The sequence below is a fragment of the Drosophila suzukii genome, unplaced genomic scaffold (genome assembly GCF_043229965.1).
Source record: "Drosophila suzukii unplaced genomic scaffold, CBGP_Dsuzu_IsoJpt1.0 scf_10, whole genome shotgun sequence".
NCBI classification, from domain to species: Eukaryota; Metazoa; Arthropoda; class Insecta; order Diptera; family Drosophilidae; genus Drosophila; species Drosophila suzukii.
Genome location: NW_027255897.1, coordinates 1006929 through 1025867, shown reverse-complemented (window position 1 = coordinate 1025867; position 18939 = coordinate 1006929). Strand labels below are relative to the sequence as shown.

Here is an 18939-nt window from a genome sequence, read left to right as displayed (position 1 = left end):
ATTCCTTTTCGTCAACATAATTCAAGAATCGACAATTGAGACAAAAGTTGAATTTTTGACTTTTTCCCAGTGCGGAGTGGGAGAGAGAAGGAAGCAAAGCAACGGCATTCTAAAAATAGATTCCCATACTTGTGAGGGTTGCTTTGCAAAAATTACGCCTATGTACATCTTGGTATTCTATGGTCTTTGCACATTCGGCCAGCGAGCCGATTTTTAGACGCAAATTAAAGTTTTAAAGCTAGGTTCTTCAAATTTGGTACATATGATGTGTCGATGCACATAAAAATATATCTAAGTTTCAGACCGATCTGATCACGCCCATATGCGATAGGTTTCCTCTTATTGATAATTGTACGGTAATAAATAATGCTAGAACTCGTTTAATTCAACAAATGTTTTTAATTCATTTTTTAAACACTTAACCTTAATATTAATAAGTAAAAAATAACAATGCATTTAAAATGACTATGAATAAGTATTTTACATTTAAAAATGTTCCTAACAGTCGTCTTCTACATCAATTTCTATTGAAAACGGATTTTCAGAGTCAGAATCTGAATCACTATCACTATTGCTAGTATTAAAATCGGGAACATTGTTATTATTGTTCATGTTACAAGAATATAGCAAGTTTGGTGATTCCAAAAGTTGTATTACGTCTGCTGGTAGGGGTAGTTTATTTTGCTGAACCAATCTTTTTGTTAGATAGATGCTCGACACAAGAGGATCTGAGGAATCCATTGCTCTGTGGAAAACGACTGCCATGTTGTTCTGCCGTGAACTCTTTCGAGCATGTAACCTCCTGTCACTCTTATAGTATTTGTTGCGAGCCTCTGAGGCGTTCTCGCCGAGAACACCTAGTGGAAGGATTGATGCTTCTATTATTTGGTAGCCGTGCATTAACACTTTATGGACTGTTGCCGACATTGGAAACCATGGATACAAGGACATATATAGTGTTATGGTTTTCTGACAAAATTTTTTTTAATTTTATTGGATCAATTGGTAGGTGGCAAGAAATAGCAATTAAAATATTGTTAAAATATGCTATGAGAAATTCATCAAGACCTAAGATTTCAGCTAGTAGCTTAGGTTGTTCAAACGCCCTCCTTGCTGTATTGCCGTCGTTGGTATTTCCATTGCCATTCTGATTAGGCTTATCCACATGTAAAGCCATAGCATTCCACATCTGCTTCTGAATCCTCTTTTTTTGTTTCGCCATTTATTTTTTTCCATTTTCATCTCTCACTTGATTATTGATTTTCCACTTACAACGGAGTAGACACACAGCCCGTATATGAACCACATGTGCAATGCGTCTTTTAGATCGATTCCTTTTCGTCAACATAATTCAAGAATCGACAATTGAGACAAAAGTTGAATTTTTGACTTTTTCCCAGTGCGGAGTAGGAGAGAGAAGGAAGCGAGAAGCAACAGCGTTCTAAAAACAGATTCCCATACGTGTGAGGGTTGCTTTGCAAAAATTACGCCTGTATACATTTTCTTACTCCTCGTTACGCATCCTGGAATTCTATGGTCTTTGGTAAGATTTAGTTTGTTATTTATTTAATTAAAATTAATAGTTTTGCATTGTTAATATAGTTATTTTCGGTTACAGTAGTTGTTTATCCTTTGTTAAAGTTTCGTGGGTGTGCGCTGTAAAGTTTTCGGCCCCGGCAAACGTAATAAATAAAGTAGAATCACAAAAGATTTATATGGAAACAATGCGGGATTTTTTTTTAAGTTGTACAAATTGCACAACAAGTGTCTAAAAAAAGTCTCAGATCTAAAATCGTGATATTATTAAAAGTAATGCCAAAATTACAAAAAAAAAATATTTGTTTAATTATACACACAGAAATAAAATTGTTTACCAATAAAGAACATTTTAAAGTCAAACTAATACACAAATAACAAGGAAGAACGCTATAGTCGAGTACCCCGACTATCAGATACCCGTTAATCAGCTAAACAGACAAAAGGGAAATGGAGGTATGCAAGCAGCAAAGCGAGATTGAAACGCGCCACCTACCCGAGGTGTCAATATATGGTTATGTGGGCGGTAGACAGGGTTACGTGCGTTAGAGTGAGCGTGGCAAACTTTTTTTTGGGTCAATCGATAGGTGTTGACGAGACTAATACATTTCAATAAAAATGTTTTCCTAGCTTGAAAATTGTGGGCGCCACAGGCATAGGCGGCTTGTGGGCGTGGCATATTCGCGTAACAAACTTGCGGTGCTACGGAATCTAAATCTGAAATCCCAATTCCCTATCTTTGACAGTTTCTGAAATATCCGCATTCATACCTAAGATTTTTTGAAGTTTGTTGGCGGTTTTTGGGCGTTAAAGTGGGTGTAAGGATTTAGTATTTAGTTTGAGAAAAATATGTATTGTTTTTGGTATTAACTTGAATTGAAAAGAAAAGAAGTTTGATTTGTTATGAGCTGGTTATACTGGCAATGTGAAAAAAATAGTTGTGAAAAGTTGACGCGCTAAGAAAGCACAAAATTGAAACGCATAATAAATATTGAAAATGACGATTTTTGTGTATTTGTCTGAACATCTTTCAATTTTGTCTTGTAAATTGAGAAGCGTTTTGAATTTCTTAGAGCGATCTGAAATCTGTGTAAACTGGAGGAAGTTCAAAGTATAGCTGTCACAGACCAGATGCCGTTATTGTCTGTAGGCATATTTTGAAGCAAGTTTAAAATAGACACCGATCAACATATCAACACAATTGCTGTCACAGACCCGACGCTGCTACTGTCTGTAGGCAATTTGTTCATTGTGAAATTCAACAGAAATCTGTGAAAGTGTGCGAAAAAGAACGCCAAGTTTTTGACGTATTGAATACAACTACCAATTTTACCGTACTCAATCTAGACTCTGCAAGTCTGTTCGAAAATTGTCTCAGGAAGCGGAGAGCGTATTTTTGTTGACCAAAGAAGGATATGAACAGGGGCGTAGCTAGCCGCCAGGGTAAATATAACACCCCCAACGTGTCGCTAAAATTCGCTAAATGAGCCAATACAATTTAAGAAGCAAAAAGATGAGTTCCACCGATCTGATCAGGAAAATTTGGACAAAACCATACTCGAAAGAACACATTAAGATGTAGGAGAGGATATACATAACAAAATTGTACAACAGGGAACGTGTGGTATCGCACAACGGAAGATAGGCAAGAGAACAACTCCGAAATTGTGGCCATACTAGCAGCGCTCCGAACAGAAAGAAAAAAATTATTGAACATGATATTCGAAATGCACATTTAGGAATACAGAGTAATCAACGTGACATTAAATCTCCATCTGATCGACAATTGAGGCAGTTTGAATGTGAACGCGATACGCAATACGATGAGAGTAAACATAGAACGGGTGAAGAAGACAATACTGACACCAACGGATGCCTTGATCAACCTTTGTACGGGAATATTCAAAATCCTCAGGGATCCACCGCAGTCCTTCATGATCTACCTAAGTTTTCTGAAAATTCTGAGGAATGCCCGCTGTTCAAAAGAAGTTTTGATGACTCAACATCTCTTTTTCAGCACAATAACTTGCAGAATCTGATGCGTTTACGAAAATGCTTGGTTGGGGAAGCCAAAGAAACAGCGGCATCCCTACTTGTATATCCCGATATATTCCGAAGGACGAAAAGAAGTAGTGAACCAAGTATATGGCCTAAGGACCCCAAGATGGGCAGGAAAAAGTCCAAAGTGGACGGCAGCACCGCCAATGTGATTAACACCGTAGAGATCGTTGACCACAAGAACGATATTCAAGATGTCAACAAGACCATGAAGGTCATCGTTGGACTACTTTTAATTCTAGTGATCCTTGGGGTGGTTAAGATGTACAAGCGCTCTGTTCAGAGACGCCGCGACCAACATCACGCCCTGGAGAAAGTGGTGACACACATCGGAGCATAAGCCGAGCAGATGCAGTGAAGTGAAGCATCAAAAAGACAATAAAAGGCGAATAAATTGCACTCCAAAATTATAAACAAAAAGTGAATCGCCAAAATCAATTATAAACAATTTTCGAGTACATGCATTTCTGAATGCAAGTGTAAACAGAACCCCCAAATACACACGCTGAACAAGAAATTGAAGCTGCACCGAGCAGCCACAGCCCGAGCATTGGAACTGACGTGTGCCGCAGTGGAACTCTCATACGATGCATAGATACATACATATCTATACAGCGATAGTGGTATTTTTTTTTGTGTAACGTAATTTGTGTGTTATGTTTTTGTGAACCGCCATCAAATCTTGCACGTATATATATATATAATCCCATTATAACATCTCCCAAAGCCCAGGATCCGGAGCGTCGAGGTCTCATCGCCCAGGATTAAAAGGAGGGTAAGATGGTCGGAACACGGTTCCTTTCTTATAAATAAATATATATATATATCCGTGCACCATGATCACTTCAGAAGCTTTAGCAAAGACTATAAACAATGATCCACAGTTTAACGTAAGAATTCTATACTTGTTATCCGAAGCAAAATTACCAATAACTGTGCATGAATTAGAGTACTTATACATTGAGACCTTCCGTCTAAATTTTTCACCACTTGCCCACTGTAACAAGACCGAAAAGGCAATCATTATCTCTACCGTTCCAACGGTCATTGTCCTTTCCCGTTTAGATAAGAATTTATTTTTGCGCAATGTTAATACCTTCCTAGTTAAGACCAAGAATTAATCTTTTAGGAATTCGTATAATAATATTCAAATATAATAATTAATCATATATAATCATTTAGATATACATTCCTCTTTTTATACATTTTAAATTTTTATATATAATAATTAAATGTTAATTTTTCAGCGGGGAGTATCAGTCTTGTAATTGTATGTCAATTGCAAGAGCCCTCTGAGCGACGTTTGTAGTCGTGAATAGTCAGCATTTTGCTGATCTTTCCATATGAATTAGCCAACATTATGTTACTTTTCCACGGCGCACGCCGATATAAGTATTACCCAATAAATTTGCAATGTAAAAGAATATCAAAACAGGAAGTGCTAGAGCTTTATTAAGGGGGGTGTGCTGACGCCAGAAGTGGAGTAGGTCAAGAACAATGACATAACTTTCGATGGACAACCTTGACAATAGGGGATCGTATTGCGGCGCCCGCGTCGATCCATTGGCACACGAATGTGTGAAGGGGAGGGAATATAGCCAAAACACAGCCCGATCGTATTGCGATCAAGTGACAGCTAAGCTTGTTGGGCAGTGTGGACTGATGACTGACGAAATTTATGACTAATATTATTTTCCAGGCACTTTTAATATTTATTCTCTTTATGTTGGAGATGAGAGAAGCTTACCAAGATCGCCGACGTAGCTTATGCCGGCAAATGGTGCCTGAACATCGGACGCCTCTCCCTCGGCCCAAGTCCCTGTCAGGACTCGGGCACTAATATGCCCACGTAATTATAATTTATATAATTTTAAATATGCACCTACTTACTTGTTTGTCTTTAAATTAGTAACTGTAAAGCCCCCAACTTCTGAGAACGTTAGTGTTGAGAGGCCACTCAATCAGAACTTTGTCGCAGGATAGAGACCTGACTTTGAAATGTTTTTTTAATCGTAGAATTTCCTGTTGTGTTCATGAGCAAATTTACCAGAATTTCCTAAAATCAAGAACTATGAGTTATCGTTTTTATAATACTATACTCACAACTGCGTGCTGAGTGAATATTTGTTGAAATTTACGTAAGTACAATTTATAGGTGCTTTCTGGTCGACGCCCCACGAAGAACTAGGCATTTGTCAGGTCGTTTGATAGGTTCGAGTCCAGAAAGAGCAGGAGAGCAAGCATTACGGTAACGCATTTAGCAGTTGCGGTGCGGGTCTACTGCTCGTTTGTCGATCCAGGACTCAATGCGAGGTGGGGGAACTGACATGAAACGCAATGCCGACGCCCCACAACGTACTAGGCATTTGTCCGGTCGTTTGCTGGGTTCGAGTCTTTGCGGTTTCCCTTGACATATTTGGGCGGACGCCTTTAAAAAAAGGCCCAATCATATAAATGAAGATGGCCAAGAAGAAGGTCCGCAATTGACTTAAGAGACGCCTTTTGGCAGATACCTCTCGAAACCAAAAGTAGAGAGAAAACCGCGTTTACAGTGCCCGACAGGCCACTGTGTCAGTTTACAGTCATGCCGTTCGACTTGTGCAATGCCGCGTAGCAAATGTGCCGACTAATGGATAAAGTTATACCAGAGGCGGATGACTTACTGGTCTGTTTACCTACATTTGAAGCCCACATTGATATGTTGAGCCAGGGCAGAGCTAACAATAGATGTAGACAAGAGCAAGTTTTGCTGCAGCCAGGCAAGATATTTAGGATATGTAGTTGGGGAAGGACGCATCCGAACGGATGATGCGAAAATACAATCGATCCAGGAATTTCCCCAGCCTAGCTCCGCCAAACAGATGCGGAGGTTACTGGGAATAACTGGCTGGTACAGGAGGTTCATCCAAAACTACACCCAGACAGCGGCACCGCTTCACCGCTATCTCTTATAGTTTTCGAGATCTCAGCGTTCATCCGAACAGGTGGACAGACGGACATGGCTAGATCGACTCGGCTAGGGATCCTAATCAAGAATATACATACTTTACGGGGTCGGAAACGCTTCCTCCTGCCTGTTACATACTTTCCGACGAATCTAGTATACCCTTTTACTCTACGAGTAACGGGTATAAATATATCTATAGCAGTGATTATTTCCTAAAGTCCCGTCGGTACATCTAAAAAAAGTTTCGGCTATAAAAACATGATTTAAAATAATAAAAAGCATTAAAAGCTTAAAAAAAATAAAAAAAACCTATCAAAAATATAAAAAAAAAGAAAGTACAGCTAAAAAAATATACAAAAAAAACAAAACTATAAAAAAAAACTAAGTTGAATCCAGCCTCAAAGTGGACTCGAACCTGGAACTCGAACCCAATATCCACGGACCACCAACCAGTCCGTATATGAACCACATGTGCAATGCGTCTTTTAGATCGATTCCTTTTCGTCAACATAATTCAAGAATCGACAATTGAGACAAAAGTTGAATTTTTGACTTTTTCCCAGTGCGGAGTGGGAGAGAGAAGGAAGCAAAGCAACGGCATTCTAAAAATAGATTCCCATACTTGTGAGGGTTGCTTTGCAAAAATTACGCCTATGTACATCTTGGTATTCTATGGTCTTTGCACATTCGGCCAGCGAGCCGATTTTTAGTTAAAGTTTTAAAGCTAGGTTCTTCAAATTTGGTACATATGATGTGTCGATGCACATAAAAATATATCTAAGTTTCAGACCGATCTGATCACGCCCATATGCGATAGGTTTCCTCTTATTGATAATTGTACGGTAATAAATAATGCTAGAACTCGTTTAATTCAACAAATGTTTTTAATTCATTTTTTAAACACTTAACCTTAATATTAATAAGTAAAAAATAACAATGCATTTAAAATGACTATGAATAAGTATTTTACATTTAAAAATGTTCCTAACAGTCGTCTTCTACATCAATTTCTATTGAAAACGGATTTTCAGAGTCAGAATCTGAATCACTATCACTATTGCTAGTATTAAAATCGGGAACATTGTTATTATTGTTCATGTTACAAGAATATAGCAAGTTTGGTGATTCCAAAAGTTGTATTACGTCTGCTGGTAGGGGTAGTTTATTTTGCTGAACCAATCTTTTTGTTAGATAGATGCTCGACACAAGAGGATCTGAGGAATCCATTGCTCTGTGGAAAACGACTGCCATGTTGTTCTGCCGTGAACTCTTTCGAGCATGTAACCTCCTGTCACTCTTATAGTATTTGTTGCGAGCCTCTGAGGCGTTCTCGCCGAGAACACCTAGTGGAAGGATTGATGCTTCTATTATTTGGTAGCCGTGCATTAACACTTTATGGACTGTTGCCGACATTGGAAACCATGGATACAAGGACATATATAGTGTTATGGTTTTCTGACAAAATTTTTTTTAATTTTATTGGATCAATTGGTAGGTGGCAAGAAATAGCAATTAAAATATTGTTAAAATATGCTATGAGAAATTCATCAAGACCTAAGATTTCAGCTAGTAGCTTAGGTTGTTCAAACGCCCTCCTTGCTGTATTGCCGTCGTTGGTATTTCCATTGCCATTCTGATTAGGCTTATCCACATGTAAAGCCATAGCATTCCACATCTGCTTCTGAATCCTCTTTTTTTGTTTCGCCATTTATTTTTTTCCATTTTCATCTCTCACTTGATTATTGATTTTCCACTTACAACGGAGTAGACACACAGCCCGTATATGAACCACATGTGCAATGCGTCTTTTAGATCGATTCCTTTTCGTCAACATAATTCAAGAATCGACAATTGAGACAAAAGTTGAATTTTTGACTTTTTCCCAGTGCGGAGTAGGAGAGAGAAGGAAGCGAGAAGCAACAGCGTTCTAAAAACAGATTCCCATACGTGTGAGGGTTGCTTTGCAAAAATTACGCCTGTATACATTTTCTTACTCCTCGTTACGCATCCTGGAATTCTATGGTCTTTGGTAAGATTTAGTTTGTTATTTATTTAATTAAAATTAATAGTTTTGCATTGTTAATATAGTTATTTTCGGTTACAGTAGTTGTTTATCCTTTGTTAAAGTTTCGTGGGTGTGCGCTGTAAAGTTTTCGGCCCCGGCAAACGTAATAAATAAAGTAGAATCACAAAAGATTTATATGGAAACAATGCGGGATTTTTTTTTAAGTTGTACAAATTGCACAACAAGTGTCTAAAAAAAGTCTCAGATCTAAAATCGTGATATTATTAAAAGTAATGCCAAAATTACAAAAAAAAATATTTGTTAATTATACACACAGAAATAAAATTGTTTACCAATAAAGAACATTTTAAAGTCAAACTAATACACAAATAACAAGGAAGAACGCTATAGTCGAGTACCCCGACTATCAGATACCCGTTAATCAGCTAAACAGACAAAAGGGAAATGGAGGTATGCAAGCAGCAAAGCGAGATTGAAACGCGCCACCTACCCGAGGTGTCAATATATGGTTATGTGGGCGGTAGACAGGGTTACGTGCGTTAGAGTGAGCGTGGCAAACTTTTTTTTGGGTCAATCGATAGGTGTTGACGAGACTAATACATTTCAATTAAAATGTTTTCCTAGCTTGAAAATTGTGGGCGCCACAGGCATAGGCGGCTTGTGGGCGTGGCATATTCGCGTAACAAACTTGCGGTGCTACGGAATCTAAATCTGAAATCCCAATTCCCTATCTTTGACAGTTTCTGAAATATCCGCATTCATACCTAAGATTTTTTGAAGTTTGTTGGCGGTTTTTGGGCGTTAAAGTGGGTGTAAGGATTTAGTATTTAGTTTGAGAAAAATATGTATTGTTTTTGGTATTAACTTGAATTGAAAAGAAAAGAAGTTTGATTTGTTATGAGCTGGTTATACTGGCAATGTGAAAAAAATAGTTGTGAAAAGTTGACGCGCTAAGAAAGCACAAAATTGAAACGCATAATAAATATTGAAAATGACGATTTTTGTGTATTTGTCTGAACATCTTTCAATTTTGTCTTGTAAATTGAGAAGCGTTTTGAATTTCTTAGAGCGATCTGAAATCTGTGTAAACTGGAGGAAGTTCAAAGTATAGCTGTCACAGACCAGATGCCGTTATTGTCTGTAGGCATATTTTGAAGCAAGTTTAAAATAGACACCGATCAACATATCAACACAATTGCTGTCACAGACCCGACGCTGCTACTGTCTGTAGGCAATTTGTTCATTGTGAAATTCAACAGAAATCTGTGAAAGTGTGCGAAAAAGAACGCCAAGTTTTTGACGTATTGAATACAACTACAAGTACATGTAGACACAGAACCCGTTGTGCACCAATTTTACCGTACTCAATCTAGACTCTGCAAGTCTGTTCGAAAATTGTCTCAGGAAGCGGAGAGCGTATTTTTGGTGACCAAAGAAGGATATGAACAGGGGCGTAGCTAGCCGCCAGGGTAAATATAACACCCCCAACGTGTCGCTAAAATTCGCTAAATGAGCCAATACAATTTAAGAAGCAAAAAGATGAGTTCCACCGATCTGATCAGGAAAATTTGGACAAAACCATACTCGAAAGAACACATTAAGATGTAGGAGAGGATATACATAACAAAATTGTACAACAGGGAACGTGTGGTATCGCACAACGAAAGATAGGCAAGAGAACAACTCCGAAATTGTGGCCATACTAGCAGCGCTCCGAACAGAAAGAAAAAAATTATTGAACATGATATTCGAAATGCACATTTAGGAATACAGAGTAATCAACGTGACATTAAATCTCCATCTGATCGACAATTGAGGCAGTTTGAATGTGAACGCGATACGCAATACGATGAGAGTAAACATAGAACGGGTGAAGAAGACAATACTGACACCAACGGATGCCTTGATCAACCTTTGTACGGGAATATTCAAAATCCTCAGGGATCCACCGCAGTCCTTCATGATCTACCTAAGTTTTCTGAAAATTCTGAGGAATGCCCGCTGTTCAAAAGAAGTTTTGATGACTCAACATCTCTTTTTCAGCACAATAACTTGCAGAATCTGATGCGTTTACGAAAATGCTTGGTTGGGGAAGCCAAAGAAACAGCGGCATCCCTACTTGTATATCCCGATATATTCCGAAGGACGAAAAGAAGTAGTGAACCAAGTATATGGCCTAAGGACCCCAAGATGGGCAGCAAAAAGTCCAAAGTGGACGGCAGCACCGCCAATGTGATTAACACCGTAGAGATCGTTGACCACAAGAACGATATTCAAGATGTCAACAAGACCATGAAGGTCATCGTTGGACTACTTTTAATTCTAGTGATCCTTGGGGTGGTTAAGATGTACAAGCGCTCTGTTCAGAGACGCCGCGACCAACATCACGCCCTGGAGAAAGTGGTGACCCACATCGGAGCATAAGCCGAGCAGATGCAGTGAAGTGAAGCATCAAAAAGACAATAAAAGGCGAATAAATTGCACTCCAAAATTATAAACAAAAAGTGAATCGCCAAAATCAATTATAAACAATTTTCGAGTACATGCATTTCTGAATGCAAGTGTAAACAGAACCCCCAAATACACACGCTGAACAAGAAATTGAAGCTGCACCGAGCAGCCACAGCCCGAGCATTGGAACTGACGTGTGCCGCAGTGGAACTCTCATACGATGCATAGATACATACATATCTATACAGCGATAGTGGTATTTTTTTTTGTGTAACGTAATTTGTGTGTTATGTTTTTGTGAACCGCCATCAAATCTTGCACGTATATATATATATAATCCCATTATAACATCTCCCAAAGCCCAGGATCCGGAGCGTCGAGGTCTCATCGCCCAGGATTAAAAGGAGGGTAAGATGGTCGGAACACGGTTCCTTTCTTATAAATAAATATATATATATATCCGTGCACCATGATCACTTCAGAAGCTTTAGCAAAGACTATAAACAATGATCCACAGTTTAACGTAAGAATTCTATACTTGTTATCCGAAGCAAAATTACCAATAACTGTGCATGAATTAGAGTACTTATACATTGAGACCTTCCGTCTAAATTTTTCACCACTTGCCCACTGTAACAAGACCGAAAAGGCAATCATTATCTCTACCGTTCCAACGGTCATTGTCCTTTCCCGTTTAGATAAGAATTTATTTTTAGGCAATGTTAATACCTTCCTAGTTAAGACCAAGAATTAATCTTTTAGGAATTCGTATAATAATATTCAAATATAATAATTAATCATATATAATCATTTAGATATACATTCCTCTTTTTATACATTTTAAATTTTTATATATAATAATTAAATGTTAATTTTTCAGCGGGGAGTATCAGTCTTGTAATTGTATGTCAATTGCAAGAGCCCTCTGAGCGACGTTTGTAGTCGTGAATAGTCAGCATTTTGCTGATCTTTCCATATGAATTAGCCAACATTATGTTACTTTTCCACGGCGCACGCCGATATAAGTATTACCCAATAAATTTGTAATGTAAAAGAATATCAAAACATGAAGTGCTAGAGCTTTATTAAGGGGGGTGTGCTGACGCCAGAAGTGGAGTAGGTCAAGAACAATGACATATCTTTCGATGGACAACCTTGACAATAGGGGATCGTATTGCGGCGCCCGCGTCGATCCATTGGCACACGAATGTGTGAAGGGGAGGGAATATGGCCAAAACACAGCCCGATCGTATTGCGATCAAGTGACAGCTAAGCTTGTTGGGCAGTGTGGACTGATGACTGACGAAATTTATGACTAATATTATTTTCCAGGCACTTTTAATATTTATTCTCTTTATGTTGGAGATGAGAGAAGCTTACCAAGATCGCCGACGTAGCTTATGCCGGCAAATGGTGCCTGAACATCGGACGCCTCTCCCTCGGCCCAAGTCCCTGTCAGGACTCGGGCACTAATATGCCCACGTAATTATAATTTATATAATTTTAAATATGCACCTACTTACTTGTTTGTCTTTAAATTAGTAACTGTAAAGCCCCCAACTTCTGAGAACGTTAGTGTTGAGAGGCCACTCAATCAGAACTTTGTCGCAGGATAGAGACCTGACTTTGAAATGTTTTTTTAATCGTAGAATTTCCTGTTGTGTTCATGAGCAAATTTACCAGAATTTCCTAAAATCAAGAACTATGAGTTATCGTTTTTATAATACTATACTCACAACTGCGTGCTGAGTGAATATTTTGAATTTTTGACTTTTTCCCAGTGCGGAGTAGGAGAGAGAAGGAAGCGAGAAGCAACAGCGTTCTAAAAACAGATTCCCATACGTGTGAGGGTTGCTTTGCAAAAATTACGCCTGTATACATTTTCTTACTCCTCGTTACGCATCCTGGAATTCTATGGTCTTTGGTAAGATTTAGTTTGTTATTTATTTAATTAAAATTAATAGTTTTGCATTGTTAATATAGTTATTTTCGGTTACAGTAGTTGTTTATCCTTTGTTAAAGTTTCGTGGGTGTGCGCTGTAAAGTTTTCGGCCCCGGCAAACGTAATAAATAAAGTAGAATCACAAAAGATTTATATGGAAACAATGCGGGATTTTTTTTTAAGTTGTACAAATTGCACAACAAGTGTCTAAAAAAAGTCTCAGATCTAAAATCGTGATATTATTAAAAGTAATGCCAAAATTACAAAAAAAAATATTTGTTAATTATACACACAGAAATAAAATTGTTTACCAATAAAGAACATTTTAAAGTCAAACTAATACACAAATAACAAGGAAGAACGCTATAGTCGAGTACCCCGACTATCAGATACCCGTTAATCAGCTAAACAGACAAAAGGGAAATGGAGGTATGCAAGCAGCAAAGCGAGATTGAAACGCGCCACCTACCCGAGGTGTCAATATATGGTTATGTGGGCGGTAGACAGGGTTACGTGCGTTAGAGTGAGCGTGGCAAACTTTTTTTTGGGTCAATCGATAGGTGTTGACGAGACTAATACATTTCAATTAAAATGTTTTCCTAGCTTGAAAATTGTGGGCGCCACAGGCATAGGCGGCTTGTGGGCGTGGCATATTCGCGTAACAAACTTGCGGTGCTACGGAATCTAAATCTGAAATCCCAATTCCCTATCTTTGACAGTTTCTGAAATATCCGCATTCATACCTAAGATTTTTTGAAGTTTGTTGGCGGTTTTTGGGCGTTAAAGTGGGTGTAAGGATTTAGTATTTAGTTTGAGAAAAATATGTATTGTTTTTGGTATTAACTTGAATTGAAAAGAAAAGAAGTTTGATTTGTTATGAGCTGGTTATACTGGCAATGTGAAAAAAATAGTTGTGAAAAGTTGACGCGCTAAGAAAGCACAAAATTGAAACGCATAATAAATATTGAAAATGACGATTTTTGTGTATTTGTCTGAACATCTTTCAATTTTGTCTTGTAAATTGAGAAGCGTTTTGAATTTCTTAGAGCGATCTGAAATCTGTGTAAACTGGAGGAAGTTCAAAGTATAGCTGTCACAGACCAGATGCCGTTATTGTCTGTAGGCATATTTTGAAGCAAGTTTAAAATAGACACCGATCAACATATCAACACAATTGCTGTCACAGACCCGACGCTGCTACTGTCTGTAGGCAATTTGTTCATTGTGAAATTCAACAGAAATCTGTGAAAGTGTGCGAAAAAGAACGCCAAGTTTTTGACGTATTGAATACAACTACAAGTACATGTAGACACAGAACCCGTTGTGCACCAATTTTACCGTACTCAATCTAGACTCTGCAAGTCTGTTCGAAAATTGTCTCAGGAAGCGGAGAGCGTATTTTTGGTGACCAAAGAAGGATATGAACAGGGGCGTAGCTAGCCGCCAGGGTAAATATAACACCCCCAACGTGTCGCTAAAATTCGCTAAATGAGCCAATACAATTTAAGAAGCAAAAAGATGAGTTCCACCGATCTGATCAGGAAAATTTGGACAAAACCATACTCGAAAGAACACATTAAGATGTAGGAGAGGATATACATAACAAAATTGTACAACAGGGAACGTGTGGTATCGCACAACGAAAGATAGGCAAGAGAACAACTCCGAAATTGTGGCCATACTAGCAGCGCTCCGAACAGAAAGAAAAAAATTATTGAACATGATATTCGAAATGCACATTTAGGAATACAGAGTAATCAACGTGACATTAAATCTCCATCTGATCGACAATTGAGGCAGTTTGAATGTGAACGCGACACGCAATACGATGAGAGTAAACATAGAACGGGTGAAGAAGACAATACTGACACCAACGGATGCCTTGATCAACCTTTGTACGGGAATATTCAAAATCCTCAGGGATCCACCGCAGTCCTTCATGATCTACCTAAGTTTTCTGAAAATTCTGAGGAATGCCCGCTGTTCAAAAGAAGTTTTGATGACTCAACATCTCTTTTTCAGCACAATAACTTGCAGAATCTGATGCGTTTACGAAAATGCTTGGTTGGGGAAGCCAAAGAAACAGCGGCATCCCTACTTGTATATCCCGATATATTCCGAAGGACGAAAAGAAGTAGTGAACCAAGTATATGGCCTAAGGACCCCAAGATGGGCAGCAAAAAGTCCAAAGTGGACGGCAGCACCGCCAATGTGATTAACACCGTAGAGATCGTTGACCACAAGAACGATATTCAAGATGTCAACAAGACCATGAAGGTCATCGTTGGACTACTTTTAATTCTAGTGATCCTTGGGGTGGTTAAGATGTACAAGCGCTCTGTTCAGAGACGCCGCGACCAACATCACGCCCTGGAGAAAGTGGTGACCCACATCGGAGCATAAGCCGAGCAGATGCAGTGAAGTGAAGCATCAAAAAGACAATAAAAGGCGAATAAATTGCACTCCAAAATTATAAACAAAAAGTGAATCGCCAAAATCAATTATAAACAATTTTCGAGTACATGCATTTCTGAATGCAAGTGTAAACAGAACCCCCAAATACACACGCTGAACAAGAAATTGAAGCTGCACCGAGCAGCCACAGCCCGAGCATTGGAACTGACGTGTGCCGCAGTGGAACTCTCATACGATGCATAGATACATACATATCTATACAGCGATAGTGGTATTTTTTTTTGTGTAACGTAATTTGTGTGTTATGTTTTTGTGAACCGCCATCAAATCTTGCACGTATATATATATATAATCCCATTATAACATCTCCCAAAGCCCAGGATCCGGAGCGTCGAGGTCTCATCGCCCAGGATTAAAAGGAGGGTAAGATGGTCGGAACACGGTTCCTTTCTTATAAATAAATATATATATATATCCGTGCACCATGATCACTTCAGAAGCTTTAGCAAAGACTATAAACAATGATCCACAGTTTAACGTAAGAATTCTATACTTGTTATCCGAAGCAAAATTACCAATAACTGTGCATGAATTAGAGTACTTATACATTGAGACCTTCCGTCTAAATTTTTCACCACTTGCCCACTGTAACAAGACCGAAAAGGCAATCATTATCTCTACCGTTCCAACGGTCATTGTCCTTTCCCGTTTAGATAAGAATTTATTTTTGCGCAATGTTAATACCTTCCTAGTTAAGACCAAGAATTAATCTTTTAGGAATTCGTATAATAATATTCAAATATAATAATTAATCATATATAATCATTTAGATATACATTCCTCTTTTTATACATTTTAAATTTTTATATATAATAATTAAATGTTAATTTTTCAGCGGGGAGTATCAGTCTTGTAATTGTATGTCAATTGCAAGAGCCCTCTGAGCGACGTTTGTAGTCGTGAATAGTCAGCATTTTGCTGATCTTTCCATATGAATTAGCCAACATTATGTTACTTTTCCACGGCGCACGCCGATATAAGTATTACCCAATAAATTTGCAATGTAAAAGAATATCAAAACAGGAAGTGCTAGAGCTTTATTAAGGGGGGTGTGCTGACGCCAGAAGTGGAGTAGGTCAAGAACAATGACATATCTTTCGATGGACAACCTTGACAATAGGGGATCGTATTGCGGCGCCCGCGTCGATCCATTGGCACACGAATGTGTGAAGGGGAGGGAATATGGCCAAAACACAGCCCGATCGTATTGCGATCAAGTGACAGCTAAGCTTGTTGGGCAGTGTGGACTGATGACTGACGAAATTTATGACTAATATTATTTTCCAGGCACTTTTAATATTTATTCTCTTTATGTTGGAGATGAGAGAAGCTTACCAAGATCGCCGACGTAGCTTATGCCGGCAAATGGTGCCTGAACATCGGACGCCTCTCCCTCGGCCCAAGTCCCTGTCAGGACTCGGGCACTAATATGCCCACGTAATTATAATTTATATAATTTTAAATATGCACCTACTTACTTGTTTGTCTTTAAATTAGTAACTGTAAAGCCCCCAACTTCTGAGAACGTTAGTGTTGAGAGGCCACTCAATCAGAACTTTGTCGCAGGATAGAGACCTGACTTTGAAATGTTTTTTTAATCGTAGAATTTCCTGTTGTGTTCATGAGCAAATTTACCAGAATTTCCTAAAATCAAGAACTATGAGTTATCGTTTTTATAATACTATACTCACAACTGCGTGCTGAGTGAATATTTGTTGAAATTTACGTAAGTACAATTTATAGGTGCTTTCTGGTCGACGCCCCACGAAGAACTAGGCATTTGTCAGGTCGTTTGATAGGTTCGAGTCCAGAAAGAGCAGGAGAGCAAGCATTACGGTAACGCATTTAGCAGTTGCGGTGCGGGTCTACTGCTCGTTTGTCGATCCAGGACTCAATGCGAGGTGGGGGAACTGACATGAAACGCAATGCCGACGCCCCACAACGTACTAGGCATTTGTCCGGTCGTTTGCTGGGTTCGAGTCTTTGCGGTTTCCCTTGACATATTTGGGCGGACGCCTTTAAAAAAAGGCCCAATCATATAAATGAAGATGGCCAAGAAGAAGGTCCGCAATTGACTTAAGAGACGCCTTTTGGCAGATACCTCTCGAAACCAAAAGTAGAGAGAAAACCGCGTTTACAGTGCCCGGCAGGCCACTGTGTCAGTTTACAGTCATGCCGTTCGACTTGTGCAATGCCGCGTAGCAAATGTGCCGACTAATGGATAAAGTTATACCAGAGGCGGATGACTTACTGGTCTGTTTACCTACATTTGAAGCCCACATTGATATGTTGAGCCAGGGCAGAGCTAACAATAGATGTAGACAAGAGCAAGTTTTGCTGCAGCCAGGCAAGATATTTAGGATATGTAGTTGGGGAAGGACGCATCCGAACGGATGATGCGAAAATACAATCGATCCAGGAATTTCCCCAGCCTAGCTCCGCCAAACAGATGCGGAGGTTACTGGGAATAACTGGCTGGTACAGGAGGTTCATCCAAAACTACACCCAGACAGCGGCACCGCTTCACCGCTATCTCTTATAGTTTTCGAGATCTCAGCGTTCATCCGAACAGGTGGACAGACGGACATGGCTAGATCGACTCGGCTAGGGATCCTAATCAAGAATATACATACTTTACGGGGTCGGAAACGCTTCCTCCTGCCTGTTACATACTTTCCGACGAATCTAGTATACCCTTTTACTCTACGAGTAACGGGTATAAATATATCTATAGCAGTGATTATTTCCTAAAGTCCCGTCGGTACATCTAAAAAAAGTTTCGGCTATAAAAACATGATTTAAAATAATAAAAAGAATTAAAAGCTTAAAAAAAATTAAAAAAACCTATCAAAAATATAAAAAAAAAAGAAAGTACAGCTAAAAAAATATACAAAAAAAACAAAACTATAAAAAAAAACTAAGTTGAATCCAGCCTCAAAGTGGACTCGAACCTGGAACTCGAACCCAATATCCACGGACCACCAACCAGTCCGTATATGAACCACATGTGCAATGCGTCTTTTAGATCGATTCCTTTTCGTCAACATAATTCAAGAATCGACAATTGAGACAAAAGTTGAATTTTTGACTTTTTCCCAGTGCGGAGTGGGAGAGAGAAGGAAGCAAAGCAACGGCATTCTAAAAATAGATTCCCATACTTGTGAGGGTTGCTTTGCAAAAATTACGCCTATGTACATCTTGGTATTCTATGGTCTTTGCACATACGGCCAGCGAGCCGATTTTTAGACGCAAATTAAAGTTTTAAAGCTAGGTTCTTCAAATTTGGTACATATGATGTGTCGATGCACATAAAAATATATCTAAGTTTCAGACCGATCTGATCACGCCCATATGCGATAGGTTTCCTCTTATTGATAATTGTACGGTAATAAATAATGCTAGAACTCGTTTAATTCAACAAATGTTTTTAATTCATTTTTTAAACACTTAACCTTAATATTAATAAGTAAAAAATAACAATGCATTTAAAATGACTATGAATAA

The 18939-nt window shown here is 38.7% G+C and overlaps 2 protein-coding genes and 1 long non-coding RNA gene across 3 annotated transcripts; all 3 read left to right on the top strand.

Annotated features, from left to right (window-relative positions):
• Positions 1 to 3727: 3727 nt before the first annotated feature.
• Positions 3728 to 5692, top strand: LOC139354577 (uncharacterized). Its single transcript, XR_011605541.1, has 2 exons — positions 3728 to 5443; positions 5504 to 5692. It is a non-coding gene; the product is annotated as an uncharacterized lncRNA (long non-coding RNA).
• Positions 5693 to 9560: 3868 nt separating this feature from the next.
• Positions 9561 to 12749, top strand: LOC139354603 (uncharacterized). Its single transcript, XM_070998865.1, has 2 exons — positions 9561 to 12500; positions 12561 to 12749. The coding sequence occupies exon 1, from the start codon at positions 10632 to 10634 to the stop codon at positions 10989 to 10991; it is 360 nt and encodes a 119-aa protein (XP_070854966.1). The 5' UTR covers positions 9561 to 10631; the 3' UTR covers positions 10992 to 12500; positions 12561 to 12749.
• A 1183-nt stretch (positions 12750 to 13932) lies between these two features.
• Positions 13933 to 17121, top strand: LOC139354602 (uncharacterized). Its single transcript, XM_070998863.1, has 2 exons — positions 13933 to 16872; positions 16933 to 17121. Exon 1 carries the CDS (start codon positions 15004 to 15006, stop codon positions 15361 to 15363), a length of 360 nt encoding a protein of 119 aa, XP_070854964.1. The 5' UTR covers positions 13933 to 15003; the 3' UTR covers positions 15364 to 16872; positions 16933 to 17121.
• The last annotated feature ends 1818 nt before the right edge of the window (positions 17122 to 18939 follow it).

What these genes read in the sequence shown, in the direction of transcription:
- LOC139354602 (XM_070998863.1), top strand. Translation starts at nt 15,004, where the DNA reads ATGCGTTTACGAAAATGCTTGGTTGGGGAAGCCAAAGAAACAGCGGCA.
- LOC139354603 (XM_070998865.1), top strand. Translation starts at nt 10,632, where the DNA reads ATGCGTTTACGAAAATGCTTGGTTGGGGAAGCCAAAGAAACAGCGGCA.